Here is an 18,371-nt window from a genome sequence, read left to right on the forward strand (position 1 = left end):
GTTCCCTATGTGCTAATTAAGCCACACTTCTCCACAACCTCCTTTTATAAAAAGCATCTTCTTCTAGGAAATCAACTGCATCTTAATCCTTGATTCAGTCATTATGCTTTTCTCCACTTTGAAATTTTTTTTTTAGTTTTTATTTATATTCCAGCTAACATACAGTGTAATATTAGTTTCAGGTGTACAATATAGTGATTCAGCACTTCCACAGACAACACAATGCTCATCAGAAGTGCACTCCTGGGCGCCTGGGTGGTTCAGTTGTTTGAGCAGCTGCCTTCCGCTCAGGCCATGATCCTTGAGTCCAGGGATTGAGTTCCACAGTGGTCTCCCTGCTCAGCAGGGGGCTGCTTCTCCCTCTGACTTTCCCCCTTCTCATGCTCTCTCTCTCTCTCAAATAATATATATATATTTTTTAAGTGCACTCCTTCATCATCATCACCTACTGAACCTCTCCCCAACCCACCTCTCCTCTGGCAACCATCCGTCAGTTTGTTCTTTATAGTTAACAGCGTTTCTTAGTTTTCCTCTTTTTTCCCCCGCTGTGATCGTTTGTTTTGGTTCTTAAATCCCACATCTGAGTGAAATCATATGCTATTTGTCTTTCTCTGACTTATTTTGCTTAGGATAATACACTCTAGCTCCATCCACGTCGTTACAAACGGCACCGTTTCATTCCTTCTCATGGCTGAGTAATAGTCCAGAAAATTAAATCTCTTGATACCTTCTGCACAGTTTCCATTCTTCATGACCGTATGTCTTCTCAACTCATTCCAAGCGAGGCGTTATTCTCTCACTCTCATAGTCATGAGAAGAAAACTAAAGAAGTCCCTGATGGCGACATGTAAGATTCTGCCTAATATAACTCTGAAAAGAATGTTAGCATCTAACATGGTTTTGTCGGTTTCTCGTCTGCCCCTCCTCAGCGCCGGGCTGGCTCCGGCTTCGCCCCGGTCCGTTCCCGTCTCCACCTACCCTCGCCCTCGCGGAGACTCGAGGCGGCGGCGGTGGCCGACCACCCCCGAACCCCGCGTCCGCCGGCGCTCACACGCAGGGCGAGCTGCCGCGCGGGACAGACTCTCCACAGCGCCGGGCTCCAGCCTGGGCTCGCGGGCGGCCTCCCCAGCTCCGCGCTCGCACGCCGCTCCTCCGGCTCCCGGGCCCGACCCGCGCGTCAAGGCGCCGCAGCGCGTGGCGCCGGCGCACGGGAGGCCCCAGACGGGCCGCGTCGGAGGCGGCTTCCGGCGTCCTGGCCCCGGCGGTGCCGTCACGGCTCGAGCGTCCGTCTTCCGTCCGGGGGCATCTCCGGGAGGTGAGGCGCACGGGGAAGTCACCAGCCGACCCACGGGCCTGGTGACCACGCGTCCTGACCGCGGGCGGAGGTCCCCGCCGCCGAGCCTCGCCTTCCCCGGGCGGGACAGGGACGGCCGCGCCTTTCCTCCTCTGTCCCCTCGCGTTGTGTTCGCCGTGAAGAGGCGGGTGTGACGACGAGCTCTGGGTCTGGTCAGTCTTTTAGGACGAGGAGGACCCGCTCCGGAACACGTTCTTCCGGGGCGCGTTTGTAGAGCCCAAACTACACTGCCCAGAAGGCTGTGCACTGGCGTCCGCTCCCGTGGCGGCGGGGCTTCCGGGCTCCTGGTCGACGTCATTCGCGTGCGACGGTTCCGTCCACGCCAGCTGAGGGGAGGGCGTCGCTGTTCTGTGGCCGCCTCCAGTGAAGCTCTTCCGAGAGGAGCCGAGAGACGGCTACCGCTCAGCCCCGCGCCTTTGAAGGAGCCGTGAGCCACCCGGCGCCCCGGGAGTGGGAACGTCAGCCGCGGTCACCCCTCCCGGGGCAGGGGAGAGGTGGCAGTCGGCCGAGCCGGCGGGACCCGCCTGCGTCGCTGCCGGTCCGGGCCCCGCTCCGTGCACAGGGTCCCATGATGGCGGCGGCGTGGATGGACCCTGCGCGGGTGAGTGGACGGTGTCTGGGGCATTGCCGCCTCGCGGCTGCGGAGAGGGCTCCTGGGCAGCCCGGAGCGAGGCGGTACTCGGTTTCTCTTTGATGGGTGGGTGTCACACGAGTGGAAAGGGTTGTCACTTTCTTCATCTCCAGTCTTAGAGTACACGGAGAGGGACTGGATGTGCAGATGGCCCGACCATGGGCAGACCGTATTTAAAAGTGACACTGACCCCAGACGTGCAGCTGCCTGCCCAGGAAGCGAATCCCTCGTCTACCCTTAGCAACCCGGGAACCGGTCCGCTCTGTCATTCCTGGCCAGAAGCCCGATTCCTAGCCCTGAGTGACACCCAGGAAGCTAAACCATGACTTCTCTAAGACTCGGCCCCAGATAGCCAAGATTTGATTAATAACTGATCCTCGCTAATTCTTCCCCAATTTTCAGCTCAAGAAGGATCAGAAAAATGCGTATCTGTACCCCTAACCAATCACATACGATGCCAGGGGAGTGCATGTCAGAGAGTTTCCATAATTTAGACATATATCATTTGGTTGTCAATGTGGAGGCCCTAGTTGACTTTTCTGTGTTTATCTAAATGCCCAAGATGTGCCTGGTGATGTGAGTTTATCCAGCACAAGAGCTGAGTAATACTGCAGGGTTCCTATGTATGAACCAATTAATTAGGAATGTCCAGGTGTTTAATTGAAATATTAATTCGAGAGCACTGATAGAGGGGACAAAGCTGCAATGCACAGAGATGTGGGTACTGAAAGTGCACATGAAAAACCATGAGCCAGTGGCTTGGAGCATTTAAATGACAGATGTGCAGTAGTGGGGCTGTCCATCAGGGTGTGGAGTAGCTGAGTTCTTTATATTTAACTTGTGCTGTTTAGGATGTGGTCCTGCACACGTTGGATATTTAACACTGAGCAAACTGGAAAATGGTGGAGTAACATTAACAAGGCAAACTCCTTATGAAGTGTTTTCAAGTCAACACTTGAACAACTAGGCAACACTAGTGGAAACTCAAGATGACTTAAGACTTGGGGACTTGTAGTCCCTTTACCCAGGGTGCGAAGCCCTCAGCATGGGGCAGGCAGCTAGCAGGACCAGTGAGGCTCAGGTACTGCTGCTGTTACTGATACCTTTATTACCGTACTCGCTCATTCCTCTGACGTCCTAGAGCCCTTGCTGTCTGCATCTCCCAGTCCTCACGTCATTTCCATAGTCTGTGTGACCTTCCGGGGCCTCCCACGGAGGAGGCTTCTCCCTTACACTACTGGAGCACATCCAGAGCAGGGCCCACCTCCCCCTCGAGCCCAGCACAGAGCTTGGCCCTCAGGAGGTACTGGGTGAGCGGAGCCTGGATCACTCTGCATCTTTACTGGAGTTGTAGGGCTGAGCTCTGATCCCATCCAGCAGCCCCAAGGCCAACGCTACTCTCTCTGTTTGACTTTGCAGATATCTGTGACCTTCGATGATGTGGCCGTGACTTTTACCCGGGAGGAGTGGGGGCAGCTGGACCCGGCCCAGAGGACCCTGTACCAGGAGGTGATGCTGGAAAACTGTGGACTTCTGGTGTCTCTGGGTAAGTCCTCCCCACTCCACCATGGGGACACCTGCGGCCTCCTTGTCAGAGCACCCTCTGGCTCCAGGCCTGGCTGGTCAAGACGACCTCTGGAGCCCTCCCCGTGTCCCTCCTCCCTGCAGCTTCAGCCATTTTCCAGATTAATCTCTTTGGACCTGCTCTCCTGTGTCTGTCTGGGCAAGAAACAGTTCCTCTTTGGCTCCTAGAAAACCGTGGAAGGAAAGGGGGGTGTTGTGCAGAACCCAAAGGGAGGATTTCCAGCTGGCCCCGTGAGGCACTGGTAGAGGAACTGGGAACCACCACGATGATGCCATGGCTTCTGGTCTCTTGTCCTGGCTTCTCTCTCTGACTCTCGCTGCTCATGTCTCTGTATGCAGGGAGGGTTTTTTTTTTTTTTGCCTCATCAAGTAGTGACAGGACCGGCCACGGGTCCCTGCTCTCTCCGGCCCCCAGATGCCTCGTCTCCACGTCTTGGCGTGCTTATGCTGTTCCTCTCTGTCTGCTGCCGGGCCGTGTGGGGTGTCCTTGAGGCAGGAACGGCCACCCGAGCCGGTACTTCTCTGGACCTGTCACCGCAGTGCCCAGCATAGACTGGCCTCCATCCGAGGTTCTGATTTCACATTCCGGAGGGGGAGCTGACTGCTCAAGCCTGATCGGCTCAAGTGTCCTTAGCAGGCCTGTGAGTGATGGGATGTTCTCCAAGGAGGGAGTGAGTCAGGCAGGCCCCCGGGAGGCCTTTGCCTTCAGCGCCGACAGGTATTGTCCCAAGGACATGGTCCCAGTTATGGGGCTTGTCTGTGTTTGTGCCTCTGTGATGGTCCCGAGGTTCAAGGGCCAGCATCCTCTGCCGGGTCGAGAGACGTTAGAGTAATGCTCCTCGGCAGCTGGCAGTTGTGCCCCCAGGAGACGTTTGGCAATGTTTGCATGCCCTCTGGGTTGTCCCGCCGTGGGTGTAGATGGGACTGGCATCTAGGGGTTCGAGTCCGGAGAGGCCGTAACCCCCTTTGATGGACGAGACAGCGCCCGCTCATGGTAGAATTGTGCCGCCTGCTGCGTCCCGAGTGCCGCGGTTGAGAAGCACCGGCTTCGATGTTTCTCTCCTTGGGGAGAATTAGCACAGTCTGTTCAATTTGAGGAAAAGGAGGACTATAAATCCAGAGCTGAGGATGAGATGTGCCTGTTCTTGGAGAACTGGAATTACGTCTGCCAGTGAGAAGAGAAAAAGCAGACCTAGAACAGCTGGATAGATTAAATATTTCCTAACAAAAAGTCCACACTCTCCTCCTGCTGACCTCACTCCTCACCTTCAGTGCTTTCCCAGAGCTCACTCCGTCCGCTCGGCTCCGGCTGTGCTGGGTGTCCAGCGATTTCCCCGCGCCCAGGCCTGCCTCGGGCCTCTGCTCGCTGTCGTGTCCGCTGCTGCGTGTTCTGGGGCATTTCAGCCTCTCACACGGTCGCCCCTTCTGTGCATAGTCCTCACCTCCGCCATCTGCGTCCTGACCGGCAGCGCTCATGGAGGCTCCTCCCTCCACCTCACTTTTTCTCGTCATCCTGGTTATAACCCTCTATGCCAGTGGTTCTCATTCAGGGACGATGTCGTCCCCCCAGGACACTGGGCAGTGTCTGGAGACATTTTTGGTTGTCCCAGGTGGGATGGAGGTGGGACAGGCACTGAGTGGGCGGAGACCTGGAATGCTGCCGAACATCCTTACAAGACACAGGAGTTTCCTCCCTGTCTTCCCAGCAAAGAATTATCGTGACTTACATGTCAGTTGTATGGCGGTTGAGAAACCCTGTTTCAGGGACTAATGGACACATCATCAGCTGGCATGGAGGGACACCCTGACATCATCATTGCATTATTTCTGCTCTTTCCTGTCTTCTGATTGTTGCTGAGCATAAATCTGAGTTTAGTGTTGAATTTTAATGCCTCACCCCCTAATCGTTGCTAATTTGCCTTTCATGAGCTCACTGGGGATTAAGAAGATCATTTTGATTTCTTTGCTGAGTCTTCAGGGTGACTTCCCATCGAGGCTAATGATGCCGGTTTCCCACCTACTAGAGTGATACTAGATTCCGTTGTTAAAGGAATCTAGGAAAAATAAAAAGTGGGTCACTTTTAGGAAAAGTGGTTAATAATAGTCACAGCCTGCTCAGGTCCTTGGAGCACGGCCCCAGGCACTCTTCCTGCTCCCCCATATAATCTCATGGCATCCCAGTGCTTAGGAGATCAGGAAACTTCGGCCACTGTAGTGAGTCCCCCACACAGCTTAATTTACTCAGTGTGGAATGTATTTCATTTTATGAAGCTGTTCTCTGGGTTTTTTTTTTTTCCTTGTAGTAAAAATCCTTTTTATGTTTAATGCTTTTGACAGTGTGCAATATTCGATGTTTCTGTAAATGGTCTGTGACCATATCTCTGTTTAGGAGTCTCAATTTTATTATCTCTTAGTACTTACGAAATGCTGAAGTCTAGAGTCCTTAAGTCTGTCCCTCCCCAGGCCCCTGTGGTCTGAGGATGAATCTTCATGCTTATGGCCCTGCTTCACCACCACCCTCCACTTGGTCTGAGTCTGCTGGCCACACACAGAGGTGTTTGCCATTTCCTCCTTAGTGTCATGTTTAGGAGACAAAGGTCTAGGGCCAGATCCCTGATGTTCAGTCCTAGTCTGCTCCTTAAAAACTGTGGCTGCAGACAAGTTACCAAACCTGTCTGTGCCTCGGTGTGCTCAATGGTAAGCTGGGGTGATACATACTTTAGTTTTTACTTCCTGGACTATAGCCCGGATCAGTAGGTCACTTATGAACAGGATTCAGAACAGTGCGTGGTGTGACCAGCTCATGTGCAGGTTAGCAGCTGAGAGTCTCACTGCCCCTCCTGTTTCTCTCATCGTGATCGTCATCATCCTTGTGCCTGGACTCAGCACGTCTGGAACGATGGTGTGCAGCTTTGTGGTCAGACAGCATAGAGAGCACGTACGGCTGGAGCCGGGTTTCCATTTTGGCTCAGCCATTCACCAGCTCTGTGCTCTTTGGCAAATCCCATTATCTGCCTGAGCCTTGGTTTCTTCATTTACAAAGTGGTACTGATTGCAGTGTGTACTTGCCGAGGATGCTGGGAGGAAGTCCTACGGCAGAATCCTCGTTTTGTCTGTGGTGTATAGGAAGAACAGTACAAAACCGTGCTTAGGATCTAGAGGAAGAGCTAGATCGTTGAAGACAAATGCCTTGTTTTGAATAAATACGTCAATATTTTAAATGTGTAAATTGTAATTTATTTCAATTTTGAAATGCTATAAGGCATTTAAGTTGTTTGACACAGTCCTTTACGATCTTGTTGATTTATGATTACAGTTTGTATTTATACTATGATATTTATGACTCTATATATTGGTTTTTTACTTTCCATGAGGAAGAAAACTGCCCGGCAGCATGGCATGCCTTCCGTCCCCGGGTTCGCATGGTAGCATTTTGTGTGCATGGGAGCCGGTTTTATTCCAAGGTCTTGTTTACAGACTAGATTGAGGGATTTTCTTTCTTTTCACACAAACCCTAGCATCTTCTTTCTTTCTCTGTGAACAGGGTGTCCTGTTCCGAGACCGGAGCTGATCTACCAGCTGGAGCACGGGCAGGAGCTGTGGATGCTGAAGGGAGACCTGTCTCAGAGCGCCTATGCAGGTACGAGCCGGGGTGTGCGCAGGTGGGGGACCCTGCAGGCTGGAGCCGGCGGGAAACCGCTGGCCCTGGTTCCCTGGGGAAGCTTCTTGTTCTGGCTTCTCTGCTGCCTTGGAAGCCACGGAGCCCTTCGACCCGAAGTCAGCATGCTTGGCAAGGGGCCCAGAAGGTCGCCGACTCCTCCCACCTCCCAAGTTTCAGTGAATGGTCCTGCCACCCAAGCAGGTCAGAGACTGGAGACAGCCCCCGAGAGCTGCTCGCACCCCCAGCTCCCTCCGGCCCCACATCCGGCCGGGCCCCAGTCCCGTGCATTTCACATCTCCTCCGTCTCCTGAATCCATCACTCGCACCGCCTCCCTCAGACCGGTCCCCACGCTCAGTGCACGCTCCCGTCGTCTTTTCTCTGGGGGTTGCTGCTAGCCTCGTAACCGGCCTCTGCGTCTGCTGGGCCTCTGGTCAGCTCTGTGTCTTGCACGAGTTACCTCCGGGGCTCGGACTCGCTTCCGGGGCCTCCCGCTGCCCCAGCCATGATGTCTCAGCGGGTCTTGGCGTTGAAAGTCAGGGCCGCCTCCTCCGTTGCTTGATCCTCAACCCGACTGCACTCGTTCGGGCTCTGGGGTCTGCAGCTTCCCCTGCCAGCGGGCGGGAGAGGTCTTGCCCTCGGGCCTGGCCAGTTCTGAGCCAGAGTCTAGAGTACACCTCTGCAGGAAAGTGTTTTCTTCATTCATATTCTGCTTGTCGTGTACTGTGACTTCACTTTTTCTCGACTCACCATACAAATGGGCTCAAATCCTCACAGTCGAAGAAAAGCAATAAGAAAGTTCCTGTCTTGGCGTGTTCACCCACTCTACGCTCAGTTACTCACACGTTCTGACTCTCATAGGCGCTGCTGCCAGGAGCCGTCCTGCGTCGGTCATCTTGCACGAGATGGCGGTGTCTCTGATGTCTCCTGGGGTGACGTGTTGGATTATAGGCCATGCAGCTCGCCCGCTCACTGGCTAATGGCCGTGGTGTTCTGAAGGACACGTACCAGTTCACACTTGCCCCGGGACCGCGTGGAGGTTCCTTCGGCCCATGCTTTGCCCGGGACTTGGTACTGTAGGGCTCCTCAGTCACTGACAGTACTCTGCCCGGTGTCTGATACTCTCGGATATCAGGTCGACGAAAGGTTGACATGTATCTCATGTGGGCTCCGCTTGCGTTTCCTTCCTGCTGAGGACCTTTGGCACCTGCTCATATGATCTCAGTCAGTCTGTATTTTCTCCTTGGATTGGTGTTTCATGATAAATACCTATTTTTCTATTAACTTGTTTGCATTTTCTTTTTGATTTGTAGGGATTGTTTGTATATTCTTGCTGTTATTTTTGTGTGTTAAAATATTCTTAGCATAAAACTTGACATTTTATCCATTTTTAATTGTACAGTTGAGTGGTACAAAACACATTCATAATCCCGTGCACCTGTCTCTACCATCCATCTCCAAAGCTCTTCATTGTGTAAAATTGAAACTCTATACCTATGATAAAATGACCCCCAATCTCTCTGCTCCAGGCCCTGGCAACCACAATTTTACTTCTGTGCCTATGATTTTGACTCCTCTAAGTACTTCGTATGAGTGGAATGGTGCAGTATTTGTGTGTCTTTGGGACTGGCCAGTTTCACTTAGCGTAATGTCCTCAAGTTTCATCCGTGTTGTAGCGTGTGTCAGAATTTCCTTCCTTCTTAAGGCTTGGTAACACTCCACCTAGCACACTTTGTCATCTGTTCATCCCTCAGTGGACACTTGGGTTGCTTCTGTGTTTTACCTATTGTGGAATAAGACTGCTGTGAACATGGGTGTACAAGCATCTTTGAGAACCTGATTTTAATTCTTTGGGCATATTAACAAGAATTGAAATTGCTGGATCATCTCTGAATTCCATTTTTAGCTTTCTGAGGAGCTTCCCTTCTGTTTCAGCAGAGGCTGTCTGATTTTGCATTCCCACGACAGTGCCCCGGAGCTCGCACTGCTCTACATCCGCCAGTATTTGTTCTTTCTGATTTTTTGATAGCCGTCCTAATAGACATGAGAGGATACCGCATTGTAGGTTTGCTGTGCATTTCCCTAAGGGTAAGTGATGTTGAACACTTTGTGGGTTTTAATTTTTTTTATTTTTTTTATTTTTTTAAAGATTCTATTTGTTTATTTGACAGAGAGAGATCACAAATAGGCAGAGAGGCAGGCAGAGAGAGAGAGAGAGGAGGAAGCAGGCTCCCCGCCAAGCAGAGAGCCGGATGTGGGGCTCGATCCCAGGACCCTGGGGTCATGACCTGAGCCGAAGGCAGAGGCTTAACCCACTGAGCCACCCAGGTGCCCCCTGTGGGTTTTTATTTTTTTAAGACCTTTACTAATGGGTGCTTGCCATTTGTTGACTTTTTTGAAAAAATCAAGTTGTGAACTTTTATTACAAATTAAGAATGAGGTTCTTAAAAATCTCAACTTGACCAGATGTGAAACAATTTAAAAACCTTCAAAGGTGTATTGAGAAAAACGAGGCTTTTTTTTTTTTTTTTTCTTAAAAAACACGTTTGTCATTACGAAAAAGAGACGTCCTTAGGTAAAAGCAGTAAAAGGCCATGCTGCATAGATAATGCAGGTAGTTCTGTTTATCTGGTCAGTGGGCAAAAGCAAGCACTTAAGGTCTCCAGCTCCACGCTCGTGTTGCTTCTTACTGCCGGGATGTCATCTTCATTTCTTCGTGTTGGGTGACCGATCCGGGCGCTGGCAGAGGCGGAAAGCCGGGGTTTGCTCAGCCCCGCGCCGCTCACCTCGGGCGCACACGAATTCTCAGCGGTGGACCGGCTGCGTTTTGTCTCTTTGCCGTCTCGCGGTTTAGGGTTTCTGGGCGTCCGCGTGGGTAACTGAGGTTGCGGCGGTAGCGCCGTGGAGGTGGCTGCCGACCCCGGGTCTCCTCTCCTTGATTTTCCTTACCCCCCTCGTTGCCGTCCTCTCAAGGTTCCCCTGTGCAATTGCGGCCTTTAGTCCCGATACGTGTTCTGTCTCGCCGGGCCGCCTTGTTCCCGCGCACCCCGCGCGTCCGCACCCCCGTCCCTTCTCGCACCCCTTCCCCCTGCCCACTGCCGTCCGCGCCCGGAGGTCTCCGCGGGAGCGAGGCGGGATCCGTCGCCCGCGGCGGGGCCGGGCGCACTTTCCGGTCCGCCGTCCTTCCCGCACGCCCCCTGCCCGGTCACTCCGCGGGTGCCTGCGCCGAGGACCCTGCGGCGCGGAGAGCCTGGGTACCGGCTCGGTCTGCCGCGGCCCTACCGCCTCGCCCGGACTCCCCCGCGGCCTGCCGCGTTTGCGGCCGCCGCAGCCTCTTCTCCTTCGGCCGCAGCCGGCTCACGGCCCCTCCGCCGCCTCCGCAGCGAAGGCAGCTCCGGGGGTTCTTCTCTGGCGCAGCCTGGGCTGTGGCTGCGTCTTCCTGGCGCCCTCCCTGCGGGCGAAACCATACCCGTTTCTACGCTGAACCGTTTTACTGTCCCCAAACCTGCGTTGCGATGACCTTCTTGTCCCCGCCGATGTGAGGCCGCCCGGGCCGCCGCTCCTTGCGCCGCTGTCCGTGGTGCGGGGCTCGGTGGCCGCGGCGCGGAGGGCGGGGGCGGCGGGCGGCTGCGGGGTCTCGGCCTCGCTGCTCACGGCTGCGGTGATGGGGACTGTGCCGGCGGCGGCCGCGGCAGCTCCTCCCGGGCCGGGAAGGAAACTAGGCCGGCGGCGGCCGTAGGGCCGCGTAGGGCTCTCTGGAGTCCGCTCTCCGCTCCCGCTACCAATCGAACGCTAAGATTTTTATTTATCTGAGAGAGAGAGTGAGAGGGGAGAAGGTCAGAGGGAGAAGCAGACTCCCTGTGGAGCAGGGAGCCCAATGTGGGACTCGATCCCGGGACTCCGGGATCATGACCTGAGCTGAAGGCAGCGGCTCAACCAACTGAGCCACCCAGGCATTCACACCTTGCGTGTATTCACAATTTGTATGTCGTCTTTGATGAAATGTCTTTTCTTTTTTAAAGATTTTATTTATTTATTTGACACAGAGAGAGAGATCACAAGTAGGCAGAGAGACAGGCAGAGAGAGAGGGGAGCAGGCTCCCCGCTGAGCAGAGAGCCGGATGTGGGGCTCGATCCCAGGACCCTGGGATCATGACCTGAGCTGAAGGCAGAGGCTTTAACCCACGGAGCCACCCAGGCGCCCCTGGGTGTTGAATTTTCAAAGGCTTTTTCAGTATCCATTGAGATAATTGTATGGGCTTTTCCCTTCATTCTAGTAATGTGGTGTTACATTTATCAGTTTTCTTATGTCAAACCACCCTTGCATTGCAGCAGTAAACCCCACTTGGTCACAGTGTATGATCCTTTCAGTATGCTGCAGAATTTGCTGATATTTTGTTGAGGATTTTTTACATCAGTGTTTGTGAGGTATATTAGGCTATAACTTCACTGTAGTGTCTTTAGCTTTGGTATCAGGGTATTAATGGCCTTCATGATTTAAGAAGTGTTTCCTCCTCTTCGATATTTTGGAAAAGTTGGAGGATTGGTGTTCTTCTTTTAAAGCCTTTGGTGGAATTCATAAGTGTAACTATCAGGGCCACGGTTTTTCTTTGTTGGGAAATATTTTTACTACTAATTCAGTCTCCTTACTAGGTAGATGTCTATTCAGATTTTGTATTTCTTCCTGATTCAGTCTTCATGGTTTTGTGTTTCCAGAAAGTTGTCCATTTTATCTAGGTTACCCAATTTGTTGGTGTACAGTTGTTCATAATACTCTCTTATAATCTTATTTTCTTTTATTTCTGCAGAATCGGTAGTAATGTCCCCACTTCCATTTCTGATTTAGTTATTTAAGTGTCTTTTTTTTTCTTAATTCATCTAGCTAAAGGTTTGCCAATTTTGTTGATCTTTTCAAAGAACCAAGTTTTTAATTGCCTGATTTTTGTTTCTATTTTTCTATTTTCTTTATCATTTCCTTTTAATCCTTACTATTTCCCTCCTTCCCTTCACTGTGGTTTTAGTGTGCTCTTTTCCTGCATCCTTAAGTTGTCTACTAGTTTGTTGATTTGACATCTCTTTTATTAGTTAACATAAGCATTTATAACTATAAATTTTCCTGTTAATGCTGCTTTCATTGCATCCTATAAGTTTTAATATCTTAAGTTTTCATTTTCAGTAGAAGTGAGTCATATTTTATATGATATTTTTTTAAATCTGTTGAGACCGAATTTTGGTGTTAACATGATCTATCCTGGAAAATGTTCCATGTTCATTTGAGAAGAATTTATATCCTGTTTTTGGGTAGAATATTCTGTATATGTCTGTTATGTCTAGTTGGTTTATTATGTTAAGTCCTCTATTTCCTTACTTATATTTCATCTGGTTGTGCTCTCCATTATTGAGAATGAGATACTGGAGTTTCCATCTATTACTATAGGATTGTCTTTCTTTTCCTTCATTGTGTCACTTTTTGTTCCTTATATTTTGATGGCCTGTTTTTAAGTACATGTTTACAGTTGTTGCAGCTTCTTGCTGTACTAGATCTTTTATTAAAATACAATGTTCTGGGGTGCCTGGGTGGCTCAGTCGGTTAAGTGTCTGCCTTCAACTCAGGTCATGATCCCAGGGTCCTGGGGTCAAGCCCCACATCAGGCTCCCTGCTCAGTGGAGAGCCTGCTTCTTCCTCTCCCACTGTCTGCCACTCTACCCACTTGTGTGCTCTCACTCGCTCTCTCTCTCTCTCTGTCAAGTAAATAAAAAATAAAAATCTTAAAAAAAATATATATATATATATATATATAATGTTCATTGTCTTTTGTAATCTCTTCTGATTTAAAGTCTATTTTGTTTGATAATAATAGAGCCATCCCTGCTCTCTTTTGGTTAGTATTTACATGGAATATCTTTTTCATTTCTTTTACTTTTAATCTGTTTGTGTCTTTGGATCTAAAGTAAGTCTCTTATAGATGCATATGGTTGGATCATGTGATTTATGGATTATGCCAGTCTCTGTTTTTTAATTTGAGTTTAATCTGTTTATATTTAACATAATTATTGATAGGAAGACACTTGTATCATTTTGATATTTGCTTTCTATATGCATTATTGATTTTTTTGTTTCTCATTTCCTGCATTACTGTCTTCTCTTATATTTAGCTGACTTATTTTTAAATATTTTATTTATTTATTTGAGAGAGAGCATGAGAAGGGGGAGGGGCAGAGGGAGAGGGAGAAAGAGACTGAGCAGGGAGCCTAACTTGGGCCTTAATCCTAGGACCCTGGGCTCATAACCTGAGCTGAAGGCAAATGTGTAACCAGCTGAGCCACCTGGGTGCCCTTTAGTTGACTTTTTGTAGTAAAATGTTTAAATTCCTTTCTCATTCCCTTTTGTGTATATTCTATAGGTATTTTTTTGTGGTTACCATGGGGATTGTGTTTAAGCATCTTAAATGTGTAGCATTAATCTGATTTTATACTTGCCTGCTTTGAATAACAAAAAAAATTCTCCTTTACAGGTCCGTTCTCAACTCTTTTGGTTGTTCGTGTCACGAAAGTATATTTTTGTATATTGTGTTGCCCCAGACTTAAGACTAATAACTCTTTTAAATTCATTAGTCTTTTGAATTATGTAGAAACTAGATGTGGAATTATAGCCTGAAGTTACAGTAACACTAGCTTTTTTTTTTTTAAAGATTTTATTTTTTTATTCATTTGACAGAGATCACAAGTAGGCAGAGTGGCAGGCAGAGAGAGAGAGAGTAGGAAGCAGGCTCACTGCTGAGCAGAGAGCCTGATGCAGGGCTCGATCCCAGGACCCTGGGATCATGACCTGAGCCAAAGGCAGATGCTTAACCAGCTGAGCCACCCAGATGCCCCTTAATTTCTCCCTCTTAGAGGACACTTTTGCCAGATATAGGATTCTTGTTTGACATTTTTTTTTTCTTTTACCCTCGAATATATCGACCCACTGTTTTCTGGCCTCCCAAGTTTCTGATGAGAAGTCTGCTCGTAATCTCATTGAGAATTTCTTGTATGTGACAAGTTGCATCAAGGTTGCTGTCAAGATACTCTGTTTATCTTTGGGTTTCAAAAGTTTGTAAGTTTTATTGGTGTGAATCTGTTTTAGTTCTTCTTTCTTGGAGGGCACTGATCTTTTTGGATATTTATTATTGATTTCTTTCATCAGATTTGGGATATTTTCAGCCACTTATTAAAAAACTTTCTTTTACCCTTTTTCTTTCTGACTAATCCCACAATAAGTATATTGGTTCGTTTAGTGGTGTATCACAATTCCATTAGAGTATGTTCACTTTTCTTAAATCTTGGTGTGTTTTTTTTTTTTTTTCTGTTCTTTGGACAGAATTTTCATTTTTTTTTTTAAGATTTTCTTTATTTATTTGACAGTCAAAGATCACAAGTAGGCAGAAAGGCAGGGGGTCAGGGAAGCAGGCCCCCTAAGCAGAGAGTCCAATGTGGGACTCGATCCCAGGACTCTGGGATCATGTCCCAAGCTGAAGGCAGAGGCTTTAACCCACTGAGCCACCCAGGTGCCCCAAGAATTTTTCATTTCCTGTATTTAAGTATGCTGATTCTTTCTTCATCCTACTGAAATCTTGGTTTGAATTCTTGCGGTGAATTTTTCATTTCAGTTATTACACTTTTCTTTTTGGTTTCTTTTTAGGTTTCTAGCTCTTTATTGATATTTCCATTTTGTTTATACATAGTTTTCTTGACTTTCTCCATATCTCACTTTAGCTCTTTGAACTTATTTAATGTGGTTGTTGTAAAGTCACGTCCAGTATGTCTGGTGTTCTTTAGGAATGGGTTTTGGAGGGGTTCCATACATGACTTACTGTATCCTCAGGGACTTGTTACCTTTCTGGGATTGATGTATAGAAATCCATGCACGAAGTTTTGGCAGCCTAGGAATTTCACCGGACTTGAGGGCCAGAGTTATTGATTGTCTTCACATAAGCACAGCTGATTGAATCATTTCCTATGTGACTGTCCAGAGGCCTAGTTGCTATCTTATAGCTCAAAGCACCAACCCTCTGATTGCATGTGGTCAGACATTGCCCTCAGTCATCTTTTAAGCATGAACTATCAGGGGCCCAAATGAGTTACCTATTTGTATAAATGTCCAGTCTGGAATTGAGTCTGTCTCCTCTCTTAGACTTTGTCTTCTAACCCAACCACTCCCCCAGGTTTCCCTTTCATGGTATCAACAGTCCTAGGATCAAGAAAGAAAGACATTGTTAATCCTGGGATTCAGAGGTAGCAAGACAGAGACACTATTTTCATCTTTGTTTTTTTCTCTTCATTTCACTGAAATGCTCATTTTTTTCTGTGTTGGCATTACCAACGGACCTTTTTATGTATTGGGTTTCTTTCAGATGACAAAGGAAGATCCAAGACCACAGAATCCACCACTAGTGAGCCAGCCCTGTCTGAGGGAGTCTTCCACCAGGAACAACTAACACAAGGAGTTCCAGGGAGCTCCCAGGTGGGCCGAACTAAGGAAAGGGATGGGTCATTGCAAATGCAAGAAGGACACTTGAGACCAGAGATAGACCCCCAGAAGGAGAAGCTCCCTGGAAAATCAAGCTCTGAACATGGCAACATAGGGACGGCTAGTAGTGTGTATTCAGGGATTGTACAGGAGCCTGTCCCTCGGGGAGGTGCTGTCCATGACCGTGACTCATGTGGGTCAGATAAAGATCCTGTGATTCAGGAAGAAGAAAATATCTTTAAATGCAATGAATGTGGGAAAGTTTTTAACAAGAAACGCCTCCTTGCTCGACACGAAAGGATTCACTCTGGAGTGAAGCCCTACGAATGTACCGAGTGTGGGAAAACATTTAGTAAAAGCACTTATCTCCTTCAACACCACATGGTCCACACAGGGGAGAAGCCCTATAAGTGCATGGAGTGCGGGAAGGCCTTCAACCGGAAGTCACACCTTACCCAGCACCAGCGGATCCACAGTGGAGAGAAGCCTTACAAGTGCAGCGAATGTGGGAAGGCCTTCACCCACCGCTCCACTTTTGTCTTGCATAACAGGAGCCACACTGGAGAAAAGCCCTTTGTGTGCAAAGAATGTGGGAAAGCCTTCCGTGATAGGCCAGGTTTCATTCGTCACTATATCATCCACAGTGGCGAGAATCCCTACGAATGCTTCGAGTGTGGCAAGGTCTTCAAACACAGGTCCTACCTCATGTGGCACCAGCAGACTCACACTGGGGAGAAGCCCTATGAGTGCAGTGAGTGTGGGAAAGCCTTCTGTGAGAGCGCGGCCCTCATTCACCACTACGTCATCCACACTGGGGAGAAGCCCTTTGAGTGCCTGGAGTGCGGGAAGGCCTTCAACCACAGGTCGTACCTCAAGAGGCACCAGAGGATCCACACTGGGGAGAAGCCCTATGTGTGTGGCGAGTGTGGAAAGGCCTTCACCCACTGCTCTACTTTCATCTTGCACAAAAGGGCCCACACTGGAGAAAAACCGTTTGAGTGCAAAGAATGTGGGAAAGCTTTTAGTAATCGTGCAGACCTCATTCGACACTTCAGCATCCACACTGGGGAGAAGCCTTATGAGTGCACGGAGTGCGGGAAGGCCTTCAACCGCCGGTCAGGGCTCACGAGGCACCAGCGGATTCACAGCGGAGAGAAGCCCTATGAATGTGTGGAGTGTGGGAAAACCTTCTGCTGGAGCACCAACCTCATCCGACACTCTATCATCCACACCGGAGAGAAGCCCTATGAGTGCAGTGAGTGTGGAAAAGCCTTCAGTCGCAGCTCGTCCCTCACTCAGCATCAGAGGATTCATACCGGGAGAAACCCTGTCCGTGTGACCGAAGTGGGAAGACCCTTCACGAGCGGGCAGTCCTCAGTCAACCTCCAAGAGCTCCTGTTGGGGAAGGACTTCTTGAATGTAACCACTGAGGAAACTTCTTACTCAGAATCTGATCGTTCATACCAAAGAGAACCCCCTCAGTTTCCTTCCCGATGAGAAACCCTCTGTTGCAGGACATCATTTGTCATCTGAGGAGTCAGACGGGAAAGTTACCCTGTCCGGAGCCTTATCCTGCATCTGGGAATTCATCCAGGGAGAGACCCAGTGATGATGTGCACATAGGAAAACCTCCAGCTACGTGTTTTTCCTTGTTTTATACCGCAGTAATATCTCAGGAATTTTTTTTTCTTTTTTCTTTTTTTTTTTTTTTAAGAAAGAGACATAGAAGAGAAAATGAACTGTAAACACACATTTTCTTTCAGACTTCCGTGCCAAGCCTTTGGCACTTTGTCATGGCGTCCCTAGTTTACTTGGCAGGGGGAGGGTTTTGTTTTAGGGATAAAGGACCCAGACTGCTCTGTGTCTTGTATATACATTCCTTGCTGTCCAGTGTCAAGAGAGTTAATTGAAGGCAGGTTTGGAAACTTCAGGAACATCTTCTTTGTTCTAAAACACTGTCTCTGTTCTTAAGGAGCTTCATCTTTGTGAGAAATACAAAGGCTGGAACCATCAAACACCTTTCTGTTGAGGAGATCAGAACACACGTATGACTGGGCACATGCTGTTGCACCGGTTAAAACTGTTTAAGCCTTTGATTTAAAAAAAGAAAGAAAGAAAGAAAGAAACTTCATGTGGTTTTAAGGAGCTGATACTTAGACTTTTTCTTGGTCCTGTACTATTGGTTTACTTGATGGCTATAATTAGATGGTAAATCTTTGAGTTGTGTAAAATGATTTCTCTCTTTATTGTTTTTATTTAAAACTGATTTAGCATTCTTTATAACTTTGAATTTCCACATAAATTTTTGGAGAAGTTTGTCTATTTTTATGAAAAAAAATCTGTTGAATTTCGATAGAAATTGAGTTAAACTTTCAGATCAATTTGTTGAGAATTCGCATCATTATGAACACAGTATGTTCATACTTAACCCAAACTCTGTTTGTTTAAGTATCATTTGATTTACTTCATCACTGTTGTATAAACTTCAATGATAGGTCCTGTATGGATTTTATAAGGTTTATATCAAGGTGGTTTTTTTCCTTTTATTATAAATGGCATTGATTTTTAAACTTTCCATTTCCACACAAGTTTTAGTAGTATACAGAAATGTAATTAAAATTTGGATGTTGTTTT

General features: G+C 48.5%; 1 protein-coding gene across 1 annotated transcript; it reads left to right on the forward strand.

Annotated features, from left to right (window-relative positions):
• Positions 1-1,673: 1,673 nt before the first annotated feature.
• Positions 1,674-18,371, forward strand: ZNF805 (zinc finger protein 805). Its single transcript, XM_080828471.1, has 4 exons — positions 1,674-1,955; positions 3,405-3,531; positions 7,114-7,209; positions 15,622-18,371. Exons 1-4 carry the CDS (start codon positions 1,923-1,925, stop codon positions 17,232-17,234), a joined length of 1,869 nt encoding a protein of 622 aa, XP_080684597.1. The 5' UTR covers positions 1,674-1,922; the 3' UTR covers positions 17,235-18,371.

The sequence above is a fragment of the Martes martes genome (genome assembly GCF_963455335.1).
Source record: "Martes martes genome assembly, chromosome: 17".
NCBI classification, from domain to species: Eukaryota; Metazoa; Chordata; class Mammalia; order Carnivora; family Mustelidae; genus Martes; species Martes martes.